This window comes from Rhea pennata, chromosome 1 (assembly GCF_028389875.1).
Source record: "Rhea pennata isolate bPtePen1 chromosome 1, bPtePen1.pri, whole genome shotgun sequence".
In the NCBI taxonomy this organism is placed as follows: Eukaryota; Metazoa; Chordata; class Aves; order Rheiformes; family Rheidae; genus Rhea; species Rhea pennata.
This window is the reverse complement of record NC_084663.1, coordinates 185141834-185161929: the sequence shown is the minus strand read 5'-3', so window position 1 is coordinate 185161929 and position 20096 is coordinate 185141834. Positions and strand designations below refer to the sequence as shown.

At 37.0% G+C, this 20096-nt stretch overlaps 1 protein-coding gene across 3 annotated transcripts in view; it reads left to right on the top strand.

Moving 5' to 3' along the window:
• Positions 1–20096, top strand: part of ZC3H13 (zinc finger CCCH-type containing 13) — a 51150-nt gene that overhangs the window by 17321 nt on the left and 13733 nt on the right. For all 3 annotated transcript variants that reach the window (XM_062566995.1, XM_062566996.1, XM_062566994.1), the window contains exons 5-12: positions 2396–2504; positions 5474–5613; positions 6933–7093; positions 8432–8629; positions 9830–10003; positions 13909–14219; positions 15295–15759; positions 16880–17062. In XM_062566995.1, the coding sequence (XP_062422979.1) occupies positions 2396–2504; positions 5474–5613; positions 6933–7093; positions 8432–8629; positions 9830–10003; positions 13909–14219; positions 15295–15759; positions 16880–17062 (1741 nt within the window). The remainder of the gene's footprint in view (positions 1–2395; positions 2505–5473; positions 5614–6932; positions 7094–8431; positions 8630–9829; positions 10004–13908; positions 14220–15294; positions 15760–16879; positions 17063–20096) is intronic.

Below are 20096 nucleotides of genomic sequence, written 5' to 3'. Positions count from 1 at the left end.
TTTTAATGATGTTGTATTACCACAATCTTTTTTTTTCATGACAACTAAACTGAAATTGTTTAGTTTATAATGCGCTTGGATCAAGTTGTTGTTGTAAAATAGCATGCTGGCATAAAGTTGTTTATTCACTTCAGCTATATTCAATAATTACAATAAAGTTCCTTTCATAGGCATTTTGTTCTCAGTTCTTCTGTAGAAGTACGATTGTCCCACTACTGCCACTACTGAATCTCTCCACTGAAAGGAGAAAATACAGGCCAGCATTTCAAGATGCTTATGTCTGGTTGTATGTTTGGAGATGTAGGCAAGATATATTTAGGTTATATCTTATTTTTAACATGAAATACTTAACACTGAACATGAAGCATTCTGACTAAATTGTATGTGCTTTGTTGACAAGTTGCTTTACAAATTAGCTTTGAGAAACTTTTTCTTAAAGGCAGCTTTTTCATAAAGGACGTCTTAACATGCGTATTTCAGTTTGTTAGTAAAAAAGGTGTTGAATTAATAGAAACTACTATTTGTACTTAAGAAATTAAATTTATTTATTCATATAGTAGCAATTAGTTGGAGCATATAGTAGAAGTAAAGAGTTTCACAGAACAGTTGCAGTCAGCAGAGAGGACATCTAGAAAAATGAGTATGCTTTAAAGAAATGACTGTAAGTGAGGCTTGCTGATGAAGTCAAAAACTTTCAAATCTCATCGGTGTCATTTTTTTCTCCAAGCAACTTTGGAGCTTAGTGCAGTTCTTGTTCTTAGACCTGAGTGATTATGGCTTACCTGATGTAACTTGTCTGTAGTTGATGTCAGAGTCAGATTCTGAGTCAGAAAAAATAATGTGACTTGCCAGGTTAGAATCTTATGTATCATTTAAGAGATCCTATCATAAAAAAGAAGAAAAACTAACTTTCTTTTCCTTCTTATTCTGCAAACTGTTTTTTAATTAAACTTTACATGAGTTAGTTCTTTAATGTGAAGTTTCTTTGTGGTTTTTCAGTGATCTGTTAGGTTTTTTTTGAGATTTTCTAAGGTTCGAGATGAGAGACTTCAAGATAATTGTGCATTGTAAATGTAATAGCACAATTTACATTGTGCTAGGTAAAAGAAAAGCAATACTTGTTATGTCATCATATATACATAATTAAACTAGAGATAAGATACTAATATTATTAATGAATAAAAAGGAAAATTGAATTTTGCTCACTTGTGAGTGACTGTCGAAAGTGTTACTTTTTTTCTTGGTATATTTCTAATATGATGTTTAGGATTGAAAGTTCTAACTCTCAGTATGGAATAGCTAGTGAAATTCTGTGGAATATCCCTTTCTTTCTTTCTTTTTTTCTTTTTTTTTTTTTTTTTTTTAAAAAGTCCCACAGATCAAAACCAAAGAGTCTCCAAAAGATAGAATAAGTGAGGACCCAAAGGAAATGTGGCAGGCTTTTGTTATGCTCTTTCTAGTTTCATACTTACTAAATTAGTCTGAGATTCTTCTAAACTTGGATGTACTTTTTTGCGAGAAGAGAAAAGCTTTGTCCTTTATTCCACTCAAGTCTAAGTAGATTATCTAGAGGATACTGATTCAGCAGAGGCAGTGATATGACTACAGCTTTACTGCTGGCATTTAGTAGGAGAAGAAAAAGAACACAAGTCCAGTTGTCTTTTGAAAAAGTCTTATTTCCTGTAAGAGCAGTCTGCAGCTTCCTTAGCTATCTGTAGGACCATCTGCCAAATGCAAAGTGGGTGCTCCTGCAATAGTTAGACTTGCCTAATAATTCTGGGCCAGTGAAAGTTCAAAGATAAAGCTATCATCAAAACTTGATCCCTGTGTGTTACTTTTTTTTTCCACTCCTCTTTCTGCCAGCCAAGATTCTCTGTTTTCTTTTCTTTCTTCTTTCCTATATCCTTATCCTCTGTCGAGTTAAGCAGGCTCATCTGCCTTGAATACAGATATTCTTATTTACAGCTGAAAACTCTTACTTCAGCTGTTAAAAACATACTGTTTAAATGCGCATAAAGCTTCTGGTCTTATGGAAGTGAATTGTTCTGTCAGTTCCTATTTTAAACTTGATTCTCTGATACATGCTTGGTTCTTGCCCGGCCTAAAAACATTCCTATTTTATGGATCCCTTCTTCTTTCTTCTCCCCATTCTCTGTTTGCATACTGATTGTATGAAGTTACATTGGATTGTTTTGCCTGTGGAGTCTCTACACATTTAAGAAGGAATTTGTTCAACAGACTAAAGGGGAAAAGACTTTTTACTATTAAAAAAACAAAGAAACCCCAAATACCATGTAAAATGTGCCTGCTTCATCAGGCTGCTGCTGCTTCTTCTTTTTTTTTTTTTTTTTTTTAAAAAAAAAGCTTGTTTAATTCAGCATTTTTCCCTTTATAGAAAGAGTCTTCACGAGGAAGACATAGAGAAAAGGAGGATATCAAAATTACAAAGGAGAGGACACCAGAAAGTGAAGAGGAAAATGGGGATTGGGAAACAAACAGAGAAGGTAAGTGAAATTAAAGCAGTGGTTCCCTACAATTCAAATATTACAAGATTATCAGACTGTAAGTAAAGCAGAATGGTTAAAAATTCAGTCTCTAAGCAACATACTTTTATGCAGCGGCCATTAACATCTATTTTTGGAGACAAGCAAAGAAGCAATCCGAGTTGGACTGCTACAGCAGTAAAACCAATTTCTTTAGAAAATGGACACTTTTCGACTCCTCTGACGACAAGTAACTTGGCCATTGGGGTCTGTGTGGCTGAGTCTGCTGTGTGTACAGAGCCTACTAGGTCAGTAGATGAATCCAGATGACACAAAAGTGTTTTTTGAAACTTTTTTGAGTTGAAAAGAGAGCATGTAATTCATTTGAAGCCTGAAGGCAACAGGATTCTTTTCAACAATTTGTGTTGGTGTGGTCTGTTCTGTTAATAAGGGCTTGACTAAAATCAATGTAGCAGCTGAAGGTAGCTTTTGGTAAATTATTCACCTTTTGAAACAACTGAAAGAGTTGTAAGAAGTTTGCATCACTGCTGTAAGCTCTTCTTTTTTTTTAATGGTTAAAGGATGATTTCATTGTCCATGGTGTTGATAGTACTCATCCACTTACTATGCGGACAGTTGAGGAAAAAAACTGTCTTGTTTTCTCCTCTTTCTTCTGAGTCTTTCCATTTCCATTTCGTTAGAGACCAAGTTAACCTGACAGTGAAATTACGACAGCTTCTAATGAAGTTTGGTGTTTACCTAGTTTTGTAAGTATCAGTGTTTCAGCAGTAGTTATGATATTACAAGAGAACATGGGGGTCCTGATCCACTGTTGAGGATTCTTTCTACCAAAAATTGTCACCAAACAAAAAAAAAAGTCCTTTTTCCAGAGCACAAGTCTTCTGTAAGACAACAGGCTAGATATAAATAATTGTATAAAACATGTATCTACATTATATTAAAGCTTATTATGATGCAGAAATCTTTTGAAATGTGTAAATGATTCTGTATGCTTATCACTTTTGCTTTAAGTTTATGTTAAATTGGAAGTTCTTCAGGGTAGAAACAAAATGCGACAGCCACAATGCCTTCTTAAAGGGTTTTGTATTAATCATTTGCGGGGGAGGAAGCAACTGTTGTAAATTAGAAGAGAAGATATGTGACTTTAAATTAGTGTGCCTAAAAATTTACATAGAACTGTGGTAAGAATTTCTGTCACAGAGATTTTCAGCATTATGTTGCAATTTACCTTTTTTTGATAGCTTGAAGTCAGTTTTGGCTGAACACATAAATGCAATTGTTAGTTAGTTCTAGATTTAATAAATGTAGAAAATAAAGGTTCAGTAGCCCATGTGGCCCCTTTGCCCTTTGAAAAATAGGAAAGCAACTGAAATTTCTTGAGTGAATTTAGATATAATGGATCTATTTGTGGAATGAAGCTCCAGTGTAAATTTAATTGAATAGGTAGCTTTTCCATAATATGTTGTAAGAGTTACAAATATTGTTTAGCTATGTCTTAAGCACAATATATGAATAGAGAATATGAAGGCAAATATTAAGAGAAATTTTTAAAAGTGATTAAAAGAACAGTGACCACATTCCTTAATGTACTACTGAGTGGTTTTTTTTGGTACCTTCTTCTGCTGCCACCTCTGTCACTCTCATAAAATCTAAAAGAAATGTTCTGTTCTGTGAGGTTTTCTAACTTTTAGAAAAACAGCCGTAATGTGTTTTCAGCCCTTTCTAAACTTGATTTTTTGGGGTGATTTAATAAGCTCTGTCCTATACTGTGTATGTATGCAAATTAAGTCTAATTCAGAAAGATTTGCAATGTAAAAACTTTTATTATATAAATATGTACTTCGAACTTTTTAAGCCTTAGGCATTGAGCCTTTGAGCTTGAGAATTACTATTTTTTTTCAAATTGGTGTTCATAATAGTTACAACTTCCTACATAAAGAAAGTAGAATTACTGTTAAGTTGCAGTGGGTGTTACATAGGCAGACAGATGGACTGGGAAAGAATCTATGCCGCTAGGAACTGCACCTGTCTCCAAGCAGCTTCCATGCCTTCATGACATATAGAGAGAATTTGTGTTGAGCATAATCTTTGCAAATACTTTTATAAAGTTTCTGTGCATCTGAAGAGGGATGAAAGCTAAAGAAGGTTTAATGAGGCCATCTTTCCTTGGAAGGTGATTTTCTCCAACTTCTTTCTCAGTATCAGATTTAAATAACTGTAAACAAAATAAATGTAAATATGATGAGTATAATTGCTTTCTATTTCAAGAAGATTTCGGTTGCATGAAGGGAAGAGGGATATTAACTAGCCACAATGTAAAGAAAAAGTAGGAGAAATAACACCTATACTGATGTGAAAATCAAGCAGTAGTAATGTTTTAGAACAGAAATAAGCTGTCAAAATATGGTTTTTATCTGGTAAGAGAGCTCACGCAGATGTCTTTTTTAATTACTTTAATATCAATTTGTAGGTTTCATTAAAAAAAGTATTGCTTTGTGGGATACTTAGTTAAACTAAAATATTTTGTATCATGCATCACTATGTAAATCTGTTTCATGTGAGATTGCCCAGTTAAGCACTGTACGTATTTTTTGACTTTGTGAGAAAAGTCTCTTTTGGATTTGTTGTTACATAAACGTAAAGAAGTGGCTTCTAGGAAGCAAACTAGGAATATTCATTTTATTTTCCCTTTCTACCGATTTAATAATTGGTGCAAATCTCTAAAATAAACTGAAGGATTTTTTTAATGAAGTTTAAGTATTTTAATCGTAAGTTACTTGGATCTAACTGGAGTTATTCCAAGTTTACACAATATAATTGAAGAAGAGATTTGGCTTAGCTTCATTGATCCATGTATGCAGTACTTGAAAGTTGCAGAAATATTCATGCTGTGCATCCAGTATTCTAAGTAATATTATTAATTTTGTATGTTATCTATTTACTAATCTATCTACTTTTTTTAAATAAAGACTCTGATAATGGAGATGTTAATTATGACTATGACCATGAGCTGTCTTTGGAAATGAAGCGCCAAAAGATTCAGAGAGAACTCATGAAGCTGGAGCAGGAAAACATGGAGAAACGAGAGGAAATAGTAATTAAAAAAGAGGTTTGTATTATGCAAATGTGAAATAAAAAAAAAAAAAAAAAGCCAATCCCTTCATAGACTTTTAGTTGTTTCTTAGGCAGTTTGAGCTTTCTGGATTACAAATGTGCTATTGTGTTGCACAGTAGTAAGTAAGTGGCATGTGTATAAAACTTGAAATGTGACTTAGATTTTAATTGTCAGTATCTGGTCAGTCTTCTGGCACCATAACTAAATTCTCGCCATTGTGAAGTTGGCTGTTTGATGAGTATAAAACTCTTCCAGTAACTCAGATGTGCTTTTTAATAATATGGAACTAATAAGACCTATAACAGAGACAGAGTGTATAGGCAGATATAAGGCATAACTTTTAACAAGCTCTTTATCCAACATTTTGTGTAGTAACAAAGTAGAGCAACAAGCAAAGCTGTTCTGAAAGTAATTGTTAGAAAATCTAAAATTTAGGAGAAGATTATTTAAAAAAAAAAAAAAAGTCTGAAGGGAGGGCTTTTCTTTCTGAGGGTGTCAGAGTCTTTGGCTACCCAATAGAACTGGTGCCTTCATATTTTAATGTGTTTTAGTCAAACAGTTTCTGGGTTTGTGAGGAAGTGTGACATAACTATAAAAAGTAAGCACAGTATACGAGTGTGAGTATACAGAAGCTAAAACCACAACAGTTGTGTTTTATGGTCTGTCTCACTAAATTTTAACAGGACTGTATTCTAACTGGTATTTATTTATTTTGGGAAACCTTTATTGCAGGAAGCAATAGAAGAGGAGTTATAGGGTACATATGATTATAGATGCCAACTGATTGTCACAAAACTTCTGCGGAGTAAATAAATGTACAGCTTGTTTTCCATATATTCTACAGCACAGAGAGTGAGCTGTAAGGGCCTCTTTATATGTCCATAACTTTGTCCCCTTTGCTGCTTTCAATGCTGATATATTCTGACTGGGAATATAGGTGAGAACAGAGGAAGTGTTAAGGGCTAGTGTTGAACTGGAGATAAATTTTTCAGACAAACCAGAGTGCTACCTGAGATCTTACTAGTTTTTTGAATATATCGTCTTTAAATTGTTTAGTTACAGTTTTGTGTAATATATTAGAGTGTATCATCTCCTCTCCCTCTTTACCTTGGTCATCATCTTTTTATGTTTTAGGAAGCTAGGAAACTGTTTTGAAGGTTGTGCTTGGTGTGCTTGAGGCAGAAGTGTAATTAATTAAGTTTAGATTTAAGATCTAGACTGTTACTATGTGTACATATTTAGCATGTGTGAATTCATCCAGTGAAGCTTTTGGGCATCAATATATTATCAGTTAATATATTCTTTTCCTCAAGATTTCTCCAGAGGTGGTTAGATCTAAATTATCACCATCTCCATCACCAAGAAAGTCTAGCAAGTCTCCAAAACGAAGATCCAGTCCCAAATCTTCCTCTTCAGTTAGTAAGAAAGAGAAGAAAGTATCTACTGTATCTTCACCACTTTTGGATCAGCAGAGGTCAGTATGTAAATGCACCCTGGAGAAGAGTGGGAGGAGAGAACTACATTGATGTATTATTACAGCAGATTTCATAATTAATTGACATAGCCTTTCATTTTCCCTGCTCCCAGAATGTTTGGTTTCAAACTTCGGAGAAGATCTCCAAATTGTGCACTGTTGCAAGGCTGTGACTTGTCTATTGTGGAAAATTGTTATATGCTTGTAGTTGTCACTTGGCTAATTTCAAGGTTTACAGCAGGTTTTTTCTCTGAGTGTCCTAGAGTCTCTGAAGATGATGAGGAAATATCAACAGTGTTAATGGAGGGGATAGTTTTATTTGAGATGCTAGAACCTGTGAAATAGCTCACCTAGACTGAAAAGAAATATTTTATAATTTGACCAATTGCATTATCAATTCTATTAATAATGTTCAGGAAGTAACATTTGACTTTCAAGGTAGGGAGTGACTTGGAGTTCACAGAGGTGGGAGGAAGAGCGAGAGAAGAAAGGTAGGGACAAGATGCATGAAAATCCCAGGAAGGTCAAACTGGATGCCTTGCCACGGAAAGTCAGTCTCCTAAAACTGGTTTTAAGTTCTTACTGGCTGCAGAACCTTCTGAATCAGTGCTTGCTCCTGTTAAATAGGAAAGAAATTACTGTACTGGCATCTATGTACTAAACATAGACATCTATGCTTGCTAACAAAAAAAAAAAAAAAACAACTAAATAAACAAAATCATCAACAACTCTCTTAAGATAGAGACAAAACAATGGTGTTTCCACAACGAGAGTATTGTGCATGGAATAATGTGCCACTGATACTTAGTATGTGATGGCATCTAGTTTATAGGCTTTGGGGGTTGTGATTATTTGCGTGAAAAAATACATAATGGTGTAAATATTTATTTGCATACTTAAAAATAGTAGGATACCTTTATCCTGCATCAGGTAGTTAACTTTAAATCTAAGACCTGAGTTGTTGAAATCATTGGGTTTGATTTGCAGAATTCGGAGACTAATCAGTCAAGGTACTCTAGATTCTTTGGATGTGTGCAGTTCTTGCAAGCGTATTGTAACTTTAGAAACTAGTGCTATCTGAATGGGGGCAGTTCCTTGTGTTCACCTGCTTCAAAAGTAAAGGTTATAAATTGAAGAGCTCAATGTGAATTTTTACCATCTGTGTTCACCCTACAGTCAAGTGTAATTATTGAGCACTTTGCTAATGGAGTAGTGAATCCTGTCCTTAAAAGCTTTAAGGCACTTTTACGTTATAACTTATCCTCCTAACATCAGAGAAATCATTATTTGAAGTAGTTGGCAGTCCTTCATTTTTTTTTTCTGTTAATTTATTTCTAGGAGTTCTAAAAGTAACCAGAGTAAAAAGAAAGGTCCTCGTACCCCTAGTCCTCCTCCTCCAATACAAGAGGAAACTCCCCTAGGAAAAAAACACAAAGAGAAACATAAAGCTAAAGAACGTTCAGAAGAAAAAACAAGGGAGGTGAAAGAGAGAGGGCGAGACTTTGAAAGACACAAGGAGAAAAAAGAGAAGCAGAGGTAAATTTTGTTACATTATTAATTTTTAAAGTTAATGTAACCTTCACTTATACATCGCTAACTAATAAGGAATTTATACTTGCTTTGGCAGCACTCTTTTCAGTACTCATTGACTATTACAAATGCATTATTTAGATGGAGTGATAAATTGTAAGTATGTACTACATAACTACATGATACTACTAATATATATATTTATACTATATAGTATATTACAGAACTTAAATTTGTCAGTTGCCTTTCTGAAAGATCATTGTAATTTTCAGGAGGTTCATAAGTCGTTCACTTGTCCACTTGCCTTCTTTTCTGAAGTCTGAGAGGACTGTTATCTTTCTACACTGATGATGGCATTTATCTTTTCCTTAATCTTCAGTAGATTAAAAAAATTTCTGAAATAGTCAAAGACTATTGACTGTGAGTTTAGAATTTCTTTGCCTCTACATTTATGCATCAAGTATGACTATTCCTGTTATTTTACTGGTATTTTTTAAAGCATAAGTGTCCATTTAATTTGAAAAATAACAACTGCATTTCTAGGTCCTGTGTTCATTTGATGAAAATAAGGTGTATATGTAAGTGCTTACTGTGCATAGCAAACTTTAGCATAGCAACAACTAAAGAGCTGAAGGTCAGCAAACTGTGTATTTTTAACTGATATTTATTTAAGTATTTATTACTTCCCTCATTTGTTTCCCTTATACTTGCTGTGATTGAGTTGAATTTGAGGCCTGCAAATGCCTTCCTCCTCACTAGTGAAAGAAGGAGCGATAAAAACATTCTAGGTAGCAGTGAAAGGAGCAAGAGAGTAGTTGGGGTTTTGTCATTTTTTTTTCTTAATTAAAAATTCAGAAGAAATATGGAAAAATGAATAGCAAGGTAACAAAGTTCCCATCAATGGAGAGTTTCATAGCCACATGAAATGTTAGGAAAAAATTGAAGTGTATTTTGTTTTCACCATCTTCAAGCTCTGTATTGTACAGTCAAATCATTAGGAAGAAATTGAGGGTATATTTTATATTCCTTAGTTCTGCTAATGTAAGGTGATTTCATATGTGATATTACAGGTGGAACAAATTACTCTTATAAGAGTAGTTCATGATCTTGTAAGCACAAGTTCTGTCTTGGAGTTGTTTGTAATTTCTTAGAGGTGTACAAATACCATAATATGCCTGTAGAACAAACTGCTGTTTGTGTTTCCAGGGATCCTTCTGAAGGCTCTCATAGACAGAAGCGTTCTCCTAGCCCTGCAGATCATTCTGGCAGTAATTCCTCCCCTTCCAGAGAGTATTCGCCACCTGCTGCAAGGCGAAGGCAAGCCTCCCGAGCTCCAGCCAAGTCAACCACTCACAAGCATAACTTCTCACCCTCTCGCAGGTGGGATGTCAAATGCATAGATTTTATTTCCATTAATAGTTGTAATTTAGAACCTTTTTATGTTGCTTTGAGAGCTTGTTTGTATGGGTGTCTTGCTGGTATATGTGTGCCTCCAAATCTTGAGCTCTGGGATGCTATTTTTGCCCAGGTATTACACTGAGAGTACCTGTCATGTCACAAACAGAAGTCATGGTGCATACTTCCATTTATCAGCTCCTCTCAAATGTTTTGTCATGAGGTGAAGCTTTAGTAGTTTGATATGGGACATGCTCAGTCTGCGATCTTTGGGCAGCTCTTTATTTTTAATCCTCCCCTCACCTTCCTAAAAATTACAAAATATAATAGGAGAAATCTTCCGTTCTGTACCTGGGGAAGGAACAAAGTTTCTCCATTTAGAAACTGGTAAGGTAATGTGCAGATCTTGCCCCTATGCATTTTTCCTGGAAAAAGAAGCACAGCTGGCTAAGCAGTATAATATGGGGCCAGTTTCAGAGACCATTCTTGCAATGTCTTACCTGTGTCATTTGTGCTGATTTTAGGGCCATAGAGGAAAACTGTTTACCACTCAGGAAAAAAATACTACTTACTTTTGAGAAGGAAGAAAGGAGGCTTCTTACTCTAGGCTGAAAGAATCTACAAATTTAAGTTCAGAATGGCAGCACTAAATACTGTTACCTATCTTTGTAATGGGGAGGGAGGGCCTACTTACTTTTCACACTTATGTTGAGAAGAGGTGGGGGAAAAAAGGGCAATTGATGTCATATGTATTTGAATGACGATAGAACAAGCAAAATGGAAAGCCATTCATTCATCCATCCTGAGAATTGTAAGCAAGCTCTTATATTGCTGTCGTGACCCAGTGCAGAAGGAATGTTATGTTGTATTAACCTAGACGTTGTTGATGGACATTTTCTTCAAATTGGAGTGTTTTTAGGGAATGGATAGAGCAGCCAGTTCCCTATGATCCTTGCAGTAGCCAGGAGACTGAAGATGATTGCAGTGCCTCCTTCCCATTTTCTTCTGGTCAGCTTTAATTTTTACTTTTCACTACTTGCTTGGTGGTTTCTTGCAGAAGTACAAAGTGTTGTAGAAGGGAACGTTAAGCAGGTAAGATTAGTGGGGGTTCTGCTGGAGGCAAGGAAGCATACTTAAAATGTTTTGTTTGCCTCAAAACAGTTCTTGATGACCTTCCATGCAAGCACATCTATGTAACCTTAGCCAGTTTCGTACCCATGGTTTAATGGTGACAAAAAATTGTGGTTATAATTGGAAGACTATAATTCACGACATTACTTGATTGTATCAGCTGGTTCTGACCATGACTCAGTTTTACTACCTGAGTGCTGTGGAAGTTTTACTTCTTTATCTAGGCTGTATTTTCCAGTCTATGTGACAGTATGTACAAAATCATCATCTTGAAGGGATGCAGGCTGTTTGTGTCCAAAGGAGGAGTCAGTCCTCTGCCCTCAGTGGTTAGACCTTCTCTCTTGTGATTGAAAGCTACAGACAGCAAGAGAGTATATATGTGAAAGAGTGAATATGGAGAGAGAGAAACTATTGAATTTCTTCCTTCCTGCCATCAATGAGGATTGCCTCCCTGTAGTATATGTAAAGGAGGCTTTCAGATTTTTAGTCTTTTAGGCAAGAGAAGTCTCACACTTAATTCTTAAGCCACTTCAGGAGGAGATTGGCCGGACCCCATGCACTTCCGCATCTTCAGACAAGGAGATTCAGAATCTTAGTCTGTTGCTGAGGAGTACAAATAAATCTCTGGAATTGACTATCACAGATGCACCTCAAAGGGATAGTTTCCAGGCCTTACAATACCTAAGCATACAGGATCACAGACATTATGCCACTGAAATTGGAAAAGATATGCAAACTGTTCTTTAGAGTACCTTACTTAAACACATTCTAAAGACTTATTCATTTTATGTTTTTTTTATCGCCCACCCCTTTTCTGACACTTCCATGTATAGTTTTTCAAGTAGTTTTTCAAGTTTTTTAAATCAAGTGTTGTTTCAGCCTGTTCTGTAGGCTGTTCTCCTGCTTGACATACCCTGATGCTGCTCAAGGATCAAGTCAAGGTACTTCCTTCAGTGAATATATCTGGCTGTATAATGGAATCTGGCTATGGAATGACATCTTTTGTGAGACTGGTCCTATAGTAATCAGCATACCACTCCACAGAGCTGTGAAAACAGTTTTCTTGAGTCAGTGGTATGGACTAGAAGGAAAGTAGTAGTGCTGACATTTATATAAGGTTTTCTACCTGTTGTCTTTTACCCAAAAATGATTTCTTGCAGATCTGATTTTCTACCTCAGGTTTCTAATGATTTCACTTAGTATTCTGTACCCCGAGTTTTGCTCCTTGAAATCAGAATCTCTGTTCTTGACAGGGGGAGAATCTTTTTTACCTACACAGAGTCTGAGTCTTTCAGAAAGTTATCTTAGGTGCCAAGATCCACCACTGAGCAGTGTTTGCCAAGAGACTATCGATTTGGCTCTTGGATAGTGTCATGGCATGCTGTAAGCCTGCTAATCCAAAGTGTTCCAGAGCTCATTCTTTTCAGAGCCCAAGTGACATTAGCTATATCATAATTTCTTGTAACATTTGCATGGTACTCCCCAAAAGCTGCGTTGAATACATACCAGTCACAGGCCTTCCAGGGCTGGGCCCAGGAAGCCCATCTTCCCTACAACAACAGGCACAACAGCAAAATACCAACTGCTGATATTGTGGGAGACTGCATGGAAAATCTGGCTTTGGTAAAGTAGTCCTTCAGCTGTGAGTCACCTGAAACTTAGAGCTTAATCTGTGTGATCTGGGTATTTGTTTGAAGTCACCAGCACTTTTTATGGACATTCAAAAGCAGAAAGCAAGTTACTTAAAAGTAAGTGGAGTTTTTAAAAATGCATTGTACATGTCGTGTTATTTTGACTTCTGCTCTTCTCTTCTTTGGAGTGTCTAGAATTTTGTGCAGAGGAAGGGAGCTGGGAATTTAGGGTAGTGCAGTTTCATGAGAAAATGCACTTACAAGTTGCTCAAATGCTGTGAAGGAAAAAAAAAAAAAAAAAACTCGAAGGCTTGAAGCATGTGTTCCTCCACAGTAGACCGTGCATATGATAACACATTATGAAGAAGCCTATATACTGGTATGTAAGTGATCCCTAATCAAACTGTGTGATTTCCAAGATGAGAGATACTTGGTATACTTTTTTCTCGTTATTTCAAATGAAGTTTTTCCCTGATTTTGACATTCTTGTCTGCTAAATTTTTATGCAAATAAACACATGAGTTCGCAGGACCTAGTCTTAACTTGTTTAAAGATCAGTGCCTTTAATAACAAATATAATTAAAAATTGCAAAAGAAGGAATCAATGTTGCTTACTAATAAGTAGGATGCTGTATCGCTCTTGGAAAAAAATAAGAAATGTTCCCCTTAGATAACACTATGTAAAAGTTATCTGTTTAATTTTACTGCGAATTCCAAAAGACAGCTTGTAGTGAAGAAAATGACTGTTCTTGTATCGGGAGAAAAGATAATAGTTTTTGTGAATCCTCTCTCCCTTTCTCCAGGAAATAGTTCTAGTGTCTGCATAAAATATTTTCAATCTTATTACTCTGGAATCTGTAAATTTTTCTTGGACAACTGTTTCTTAAGTATTATCTTAAACTGTTGCCATTTATATACTAAATATACTTTAGAAAATAGATAAATATACTTTGGAAATATGAGGAAACACTAGTTTGATACCTTGTAGAAATAGACTTCTGTTTTCAGTAGACATAGGGCTAAAAAATGGCGCAAGTTATTTTAATTCTTCTTTTCCATAGGTCACAATAAAGTAATCTTGTTGTTTAAAGTTATTACATACGTGGATATTCTAACTCTTTCTTGTAGGTCTACTTCACCATCAGGTCAGCATCATTCTCCCATATCCTCCAGACATCACTCCTCTTCATCACAATCAGGCTCCTCTGTTCAAAGACATTCTCCTTCCCCACACCGCAAAAGAACTCCCTCTCCCTCCTATCAAAGGACAGCTTCCCCACCTGCAAGGCGATCATCATCTCCTTATCCCCCACGCTCTTCCTCTTCTCCTCAGAGGAAGCGAAGCCCTTCAAGACATCGATCTCCTGGGAGAGAAAAGGGAAGGCATGATCGTGATCGGACTTCACAGTCTCACGATAGACGCCATGAAAGGCGGGATGGTATGAGCGAGAATAGCACTTCAGAATAATTTTATGTCATTTGCAAGTTGTATTTTGAAACTTGATTATTCAAATTGTCGTATTGTCTGCACCTATCCCAATGGCTACATGGTGAAGAAAATACTGCTAGACATTGATATTGTCATTCTTGTGCTGGTGATGCTGTTCTAGGGATAATGCAGTGGAGTGCTCCCAGTAGGACTGGCTATGTAGGCTCAGCTGATTCTAAAGATTCTGTAGTCTAGGAGTGTCTTTTGTAATGCAGTGATGGTGTCAATAGGTAAGTAATCTTCTTATGGTACCAAGCGTAAACTAGTGGATCAGCTGAGTGATGGCACAACACTTGTAAGTAACCATTGCACTTACTACTTCTGCAGAGGGCCCAAATGCTAACCCATTCCTCACTGGCAATGGTCAATGTAGTCTGTCTTTTTCATTGACATTAAATGAGCTGTGTGCAAAGAAAGCGTGTTGCTCCCTCTGGTAGCAGTCTGTCAAGTTGGTAGAGCAATTTGTGAGGGACATACATACTATTTCTCCCAACAAACTTTATGAAGAGTATATCTGTTGACTTTTTTAGACTGACTGTAAAATTATATTCTTGTAGCCACAACACTGTAAATAAATAATTTAAAAAGATTTTAGTGGAATAGTGAGGTCTTAAAGCTAGTGGTGCATATAAGACAGATTTTCTTAAAGTGCATGTGTAAGAAGAAAGAATTTCTATCACAAAGCTTTTGAATTCAGTATAATAAGCATAAATAAGTATAATCGTACCATTAAATTATTGAAATGTGCATGCTTTCTAACACACCTGAGATTTTATTATACATATTCACTTTTGAACAAGTAAATATTTGTAAAGCACAGATTTAAATTCAAAAAATCTTTTAAGCTTGCTGAATATCTAGGTGGATACCCAACATGATTTTATCCTTCTTCCATACTCATTTTAAGCTTCTGTATGTGTATCAAAAATATATTTTGATTGTATTGTATTACAGTTATTTGTCTTTCAAAATTTCACTTGCTTTGATTGAGCTAAGTATGTAATATTCTTTTAAACATTTTTCAGAAACTAGAGGGAAAAGGGAAAAAGAGAGAGAAACAAGAGATGATCGTGATTACGACCAGGAGCAGAGTACCTCCAGGGATCACAGAGATGACAGAGAATCTCGTGATGGAAGAGATCGGAGGGAGACAAGAGATAACAGAGATCGGAGGGAGCCAAGGGAATCCAGAGACACTCGAGACTCCAGAGATACGAGGGATTATAGCAGAGATAACAAAGATAGTCGGGATCAAAGAGACTCACGTTCAACACGAGATTCACATGACTACAGAGACAGAGAGAGTCGCGATACCCATAAAAAGGATGACCAGTATCAGGAGGACTCACGCAGCTATGGAAGATCCCATGGCAGAGAAGAGAGCTCTCGTACTGAAACAAGGAATGACTCCAGAAGTGACTCTAGAAATGAGAGCAGAAGTGATCGAACTGGCAGAAGTCGAGGCAGAGGTCCAGAATTATCTGAAAAGGGTATTACATGATTTAAAAAATGAATAAATGTCCTTATCAATGGAGATTGAGTACCAGCATTCGTAGTATCTCGTTTGATGTTTGATATTGAATTGTTGCCAGATATTTCATGCTTTGAAAGCTACGTTCAATTCTATTTTCATTAATCAGAACAGTTGCTAAAATTTATAGCATTTCTCTGTTCTCCATTCATTAAAGTGATATAGTATTGGTATTCCTCCATATCATTAAAAAAAAAAGGAAAAAAAAAAAAAAAAAAACTTACAAGTCTGTCTAATGTTTCTGCCACCCTGGGTTTTCCCAGAGGCCATGAAACACGAATAAAAGGCTAAAGTGTAATTGAAGATTAGCAGGGGGGCAGCGTTTCTTAGTGTACTGGGCAGCTTTTAATTATCTTCTTTGAAAAGCAACTGCGTATCCAGACAGTTACCTGAAAATCATCTCTCTCCCTGCCCCTCCCCACGCGTGCGCGCGTGCGCACACACACACACACACACACGCACACACACTATTTTTCCTCTCCGTCTTTTTTCCTCTTCTTGATTGACCAAAAAAATGGGATTTTAATCTGTGGCAACATTTTTGATGATGCACTTTGTTTATAAACACAGCTTCACTTACCACATTTTAATCACCTATAATAAATATATTTTGGTGCTCTCAGGCTTATTGTGGTGTTTTCATTAGGAAAATGCCACATCATTTTCCAGTAAAATGAGCTCTGTTTATTTTTCTGCTGCATAGTCTGTGAGCTTATTTCTTACTCGAAACAAATTTGAATTGGCTTCTTGACTGCTTTATTCCTAGTCAGGAAATCTTTGTGTCTTGATAAGGTGGTGCTGGTTTAGAAATGCTTGAATTTGCCATTTGAAACTAATGTATAAATTATAGCAGTTCAGAATAGCAGCGTATTGATTTTGTTTTTGAAAGATAACTTTATTTCTCTAACTTTTGTTACAGTGTGAAATTTAAGAGTTCTTGGTTGGGTTTGACACTGACTTTTATTTCGATGAAGATTGCTCCAATATTTCAAAAAAAATATTTCTTCAATTAGTATAAAATATCAGTGGATTTTCTTACATGTGGAAACCCATCTTCTGTATTGATATATCCCTATTAGGAAGCCGTGGGACTAGAGGATCCCAGGTTGACGGTCACAGCAGCAGTGGAAACTACCATGACAGTTGGGAATCACGGAGTGGCTACCCTGACCGGGATCGCTATGATAGTCGAGAGCAAGGAAGGGATTCCTCCTTTGAAAGAAGACATGGTGAACGGGACAGACGTGACAACAGAGAAAGAGGTATTTTAATGTATATGATTACACACAGGTGTGTGTGTGTATATATATATATATATAAATATATATATGTGGATGTGTGAAATGAATGTGTATGTATATATGTGTACACGTATGTATGCATATGAATGTATGTGTGTTTTTCCTCTTCTTCTCTTCACCCCCTCCCTCCCCCCCCAGGTTTATAAATAACTCATTTGATACTGCTCTTTTGAAACAAGTCCTATCCTGGATGTAAGCCATCTTCTTTACTCAGATCTCTTATTGGCAATTTATGCTCAAGTGTTATGTCTTTTTTCCCCTCCTGTGGCTGAATTTTGGCAACCATCTGTTTTTATTCATCTAAGTATTCTTTAAATAAACTATACTTAAAAAGATTTCCATGTACAACTTCAAGGTAAAACATTTTGTCGTCTTCTCTCCCTCCCCCACCATGCATACATACATACACGAGCTTAGGATCATTATTGTGTTTTATTACTGGTTCTGTTTGTCTCTCTATAGAATCATTGTATTTTTGCACCTTAAATTATTTGAATGCATTTTTAGGAGGCCTGGCTACTAAAGGGACTGACAGTTTTGTCTGTACTGAATTCAAAATTTTACTGACTTGAGGAATTTAATATTGGTGAATGCTTTGCCATGGTCAATAATAAATAGCTAATAAATGTTGGTAGGTACTGGTGATCATGAGAAGAGTATGCCAGACTATCCTTTTAGACATAGTATACAAGATGTCACATTTCTGCGCCTCAAAGAATACTGTCTCATCTCTAAGGAACATGGTACCTACTTCCACTCTGGAGAATATTTGTATTGATCATCAATTAGGAGAACTAGAGGAGTCAGACAAGTGGAAATAGCATGAGAAAAGAAAGGAGGAGCTGTGAAGAATTCTATAAAATTAGAATTTTTTTTTCCATTTGTAGAAGAGTTCAGATTTGGATGTGACAGCTGTGTTCTGGCTGCTTACAAAGGAATGTTTTGTATGCTACTTTTCAAGACGCTTTTTGGTCCCCTGAAACATTTATGCTATATTGCTTGTTATTGTGAAAGGGTCTGCTTTAGCTTCTCTCTTATCTTCAAGACAGGATTTCAGAAACCTAACCTACAGCTTCCTTTTCTTGTTAGCCAAACCCATGCAATCTAAACATGTCCTGGTAGATGGCTTTTGCAAACAAGCTTTCATCTATCTCTTCTACCTCCCATCCCCAATAATCACCTAATAGATTATATAGTAACTTATATTTTTTGTCTCGTACTGAATTCTTCATTAACAAAAGGAATAAAAATCTTAGAAGTAAACATACGTCATCAGTACAGAGAAATTTCTGGAAGCGAAGTCACTGAATGGATCGCGTTTCACTTGCGGAATAAAAATTCATAGAATCGGTAAGGTTGGAAGGGACCTCTGGAGATCATCTAGTCCAACCTCCCCGCTCAGCAGGGTCACCTAGAGCATGGTAGACAGGGTTGCATCCAGGCGGGCCTTGTGGAGTCTCCTTCTCTGGAGATCTTCAACCTCTCTGGGTAACCTGTTCCAGTGCTCCATCACTCTCACAGGGAAGAAATTCCCCCTCACCTTCAGGTAGAGCTTCCTGTGCTTCAACTTCTGCCCATTGCCTCTTGTCCTGTCACACGGGACAATTGAGAAGAGTTTGTCCCCGTCCCCTTGACACCCTCCCTTCAGGTACTTGTACACACTGATAAGATCCCCCCTCAGGCTTCTCTTCCCCAGGCTGAAGAGGCCCAGCTCTCGCAGCCATTCCTCGTAGGGCAGGTGCTCCAGCCTTCTGATGATCTCTGTAGCCCTACGCTGGACTCTCTCCAGGAGCTCCATGTCTCTCTTGTGCTGGGGAGTCCAGGACTGCACACAGGACTTGAGATGAGGCCTCAGCAGGGCTGAGGAGAGGGGCAGGATCACCTCCCTCAACCTACTGGCAACGCTCTTCCTAATGCACTCCAGGAGACCATTGGCCTTCTTGGCCACATAGGCACATTGCTGGCTCATGATCAACTTGTCATCCACCAACACTCCCAGGTCCTTCTCGGCAGAGCTGCTCTGCACAAGGTCAACCCCCAGCTTGTACTGGTGCCTAGGGTTATTTCTCCCTTGGTGCAGGACCCTGCACTTGTCCTTGTTGAACCTCAGGAGGTTCCTCTCTGCCCAACTCTCCAGCCTGTCCAGGTCTCTCTGTATGGCAGCACAGCCCTCAGGTGTGTCAGCCACTCCTCCCAGCTTGGGACCATCAGCAAACTTGCAGAGGAGACACTGTCCCCTCATCCAGGTCATGGATGAAGAAGTTGAACAGGATGGGACCCAGTACTGAGCCCTGGGGGATGCCACTAGCCACAGGCCTCCAACTAGACTACACGGCACTGATGACGACCCTCTGAGCTCTGCCTTTCAGCCAGTTTTCAATCCACCTCACTGTCCACTCGTCTAACCCACACTTCCTGAGCTTGCCTAGGAGAATGTTGTGCGAGACATGTCAAAAGCCTTGCTGAAGTCAAGGTACACAACATCCACTGCTCTCCCCTCATCTACCCAGCCAGTTGTTCCATCCTAGAAGGCTATCAGATTGGTTAAGCAGATTCATAAAGAACTTGAATGGGAATAGCATTTGCTCTTTTCTTTCTTAAAAATGTAGCTCTCTTTATAGTAAATCCTTCTGAGAGTTTCAATTTAAGACAAATTTGCATGATTAGACTACTGTCATTTGTCATTCAGAAAAAAAAAAAAACAAGGCAGATTTTGATTGGTACATACTTCTATCATATATACGGAATCTTTTTAGTGTGTTTTTTAAAATACAAACTTGCAAATTTGAGTTATTTTTATTCCGCTAAAACAACTGTTTGGGTATTCCCAACCACCACAGGAAAAGTGCTTCAAATACATAATCATATTAATGATTTAATTAAGTGCCGAGTACCCATATTTACTTGTTTAATACACCTCCGAGTATTTTGCTTCACATAAGAATTTTGTCACCGAAACTAGCATAATAAATAAGAGTTACAGAACTTTATATAA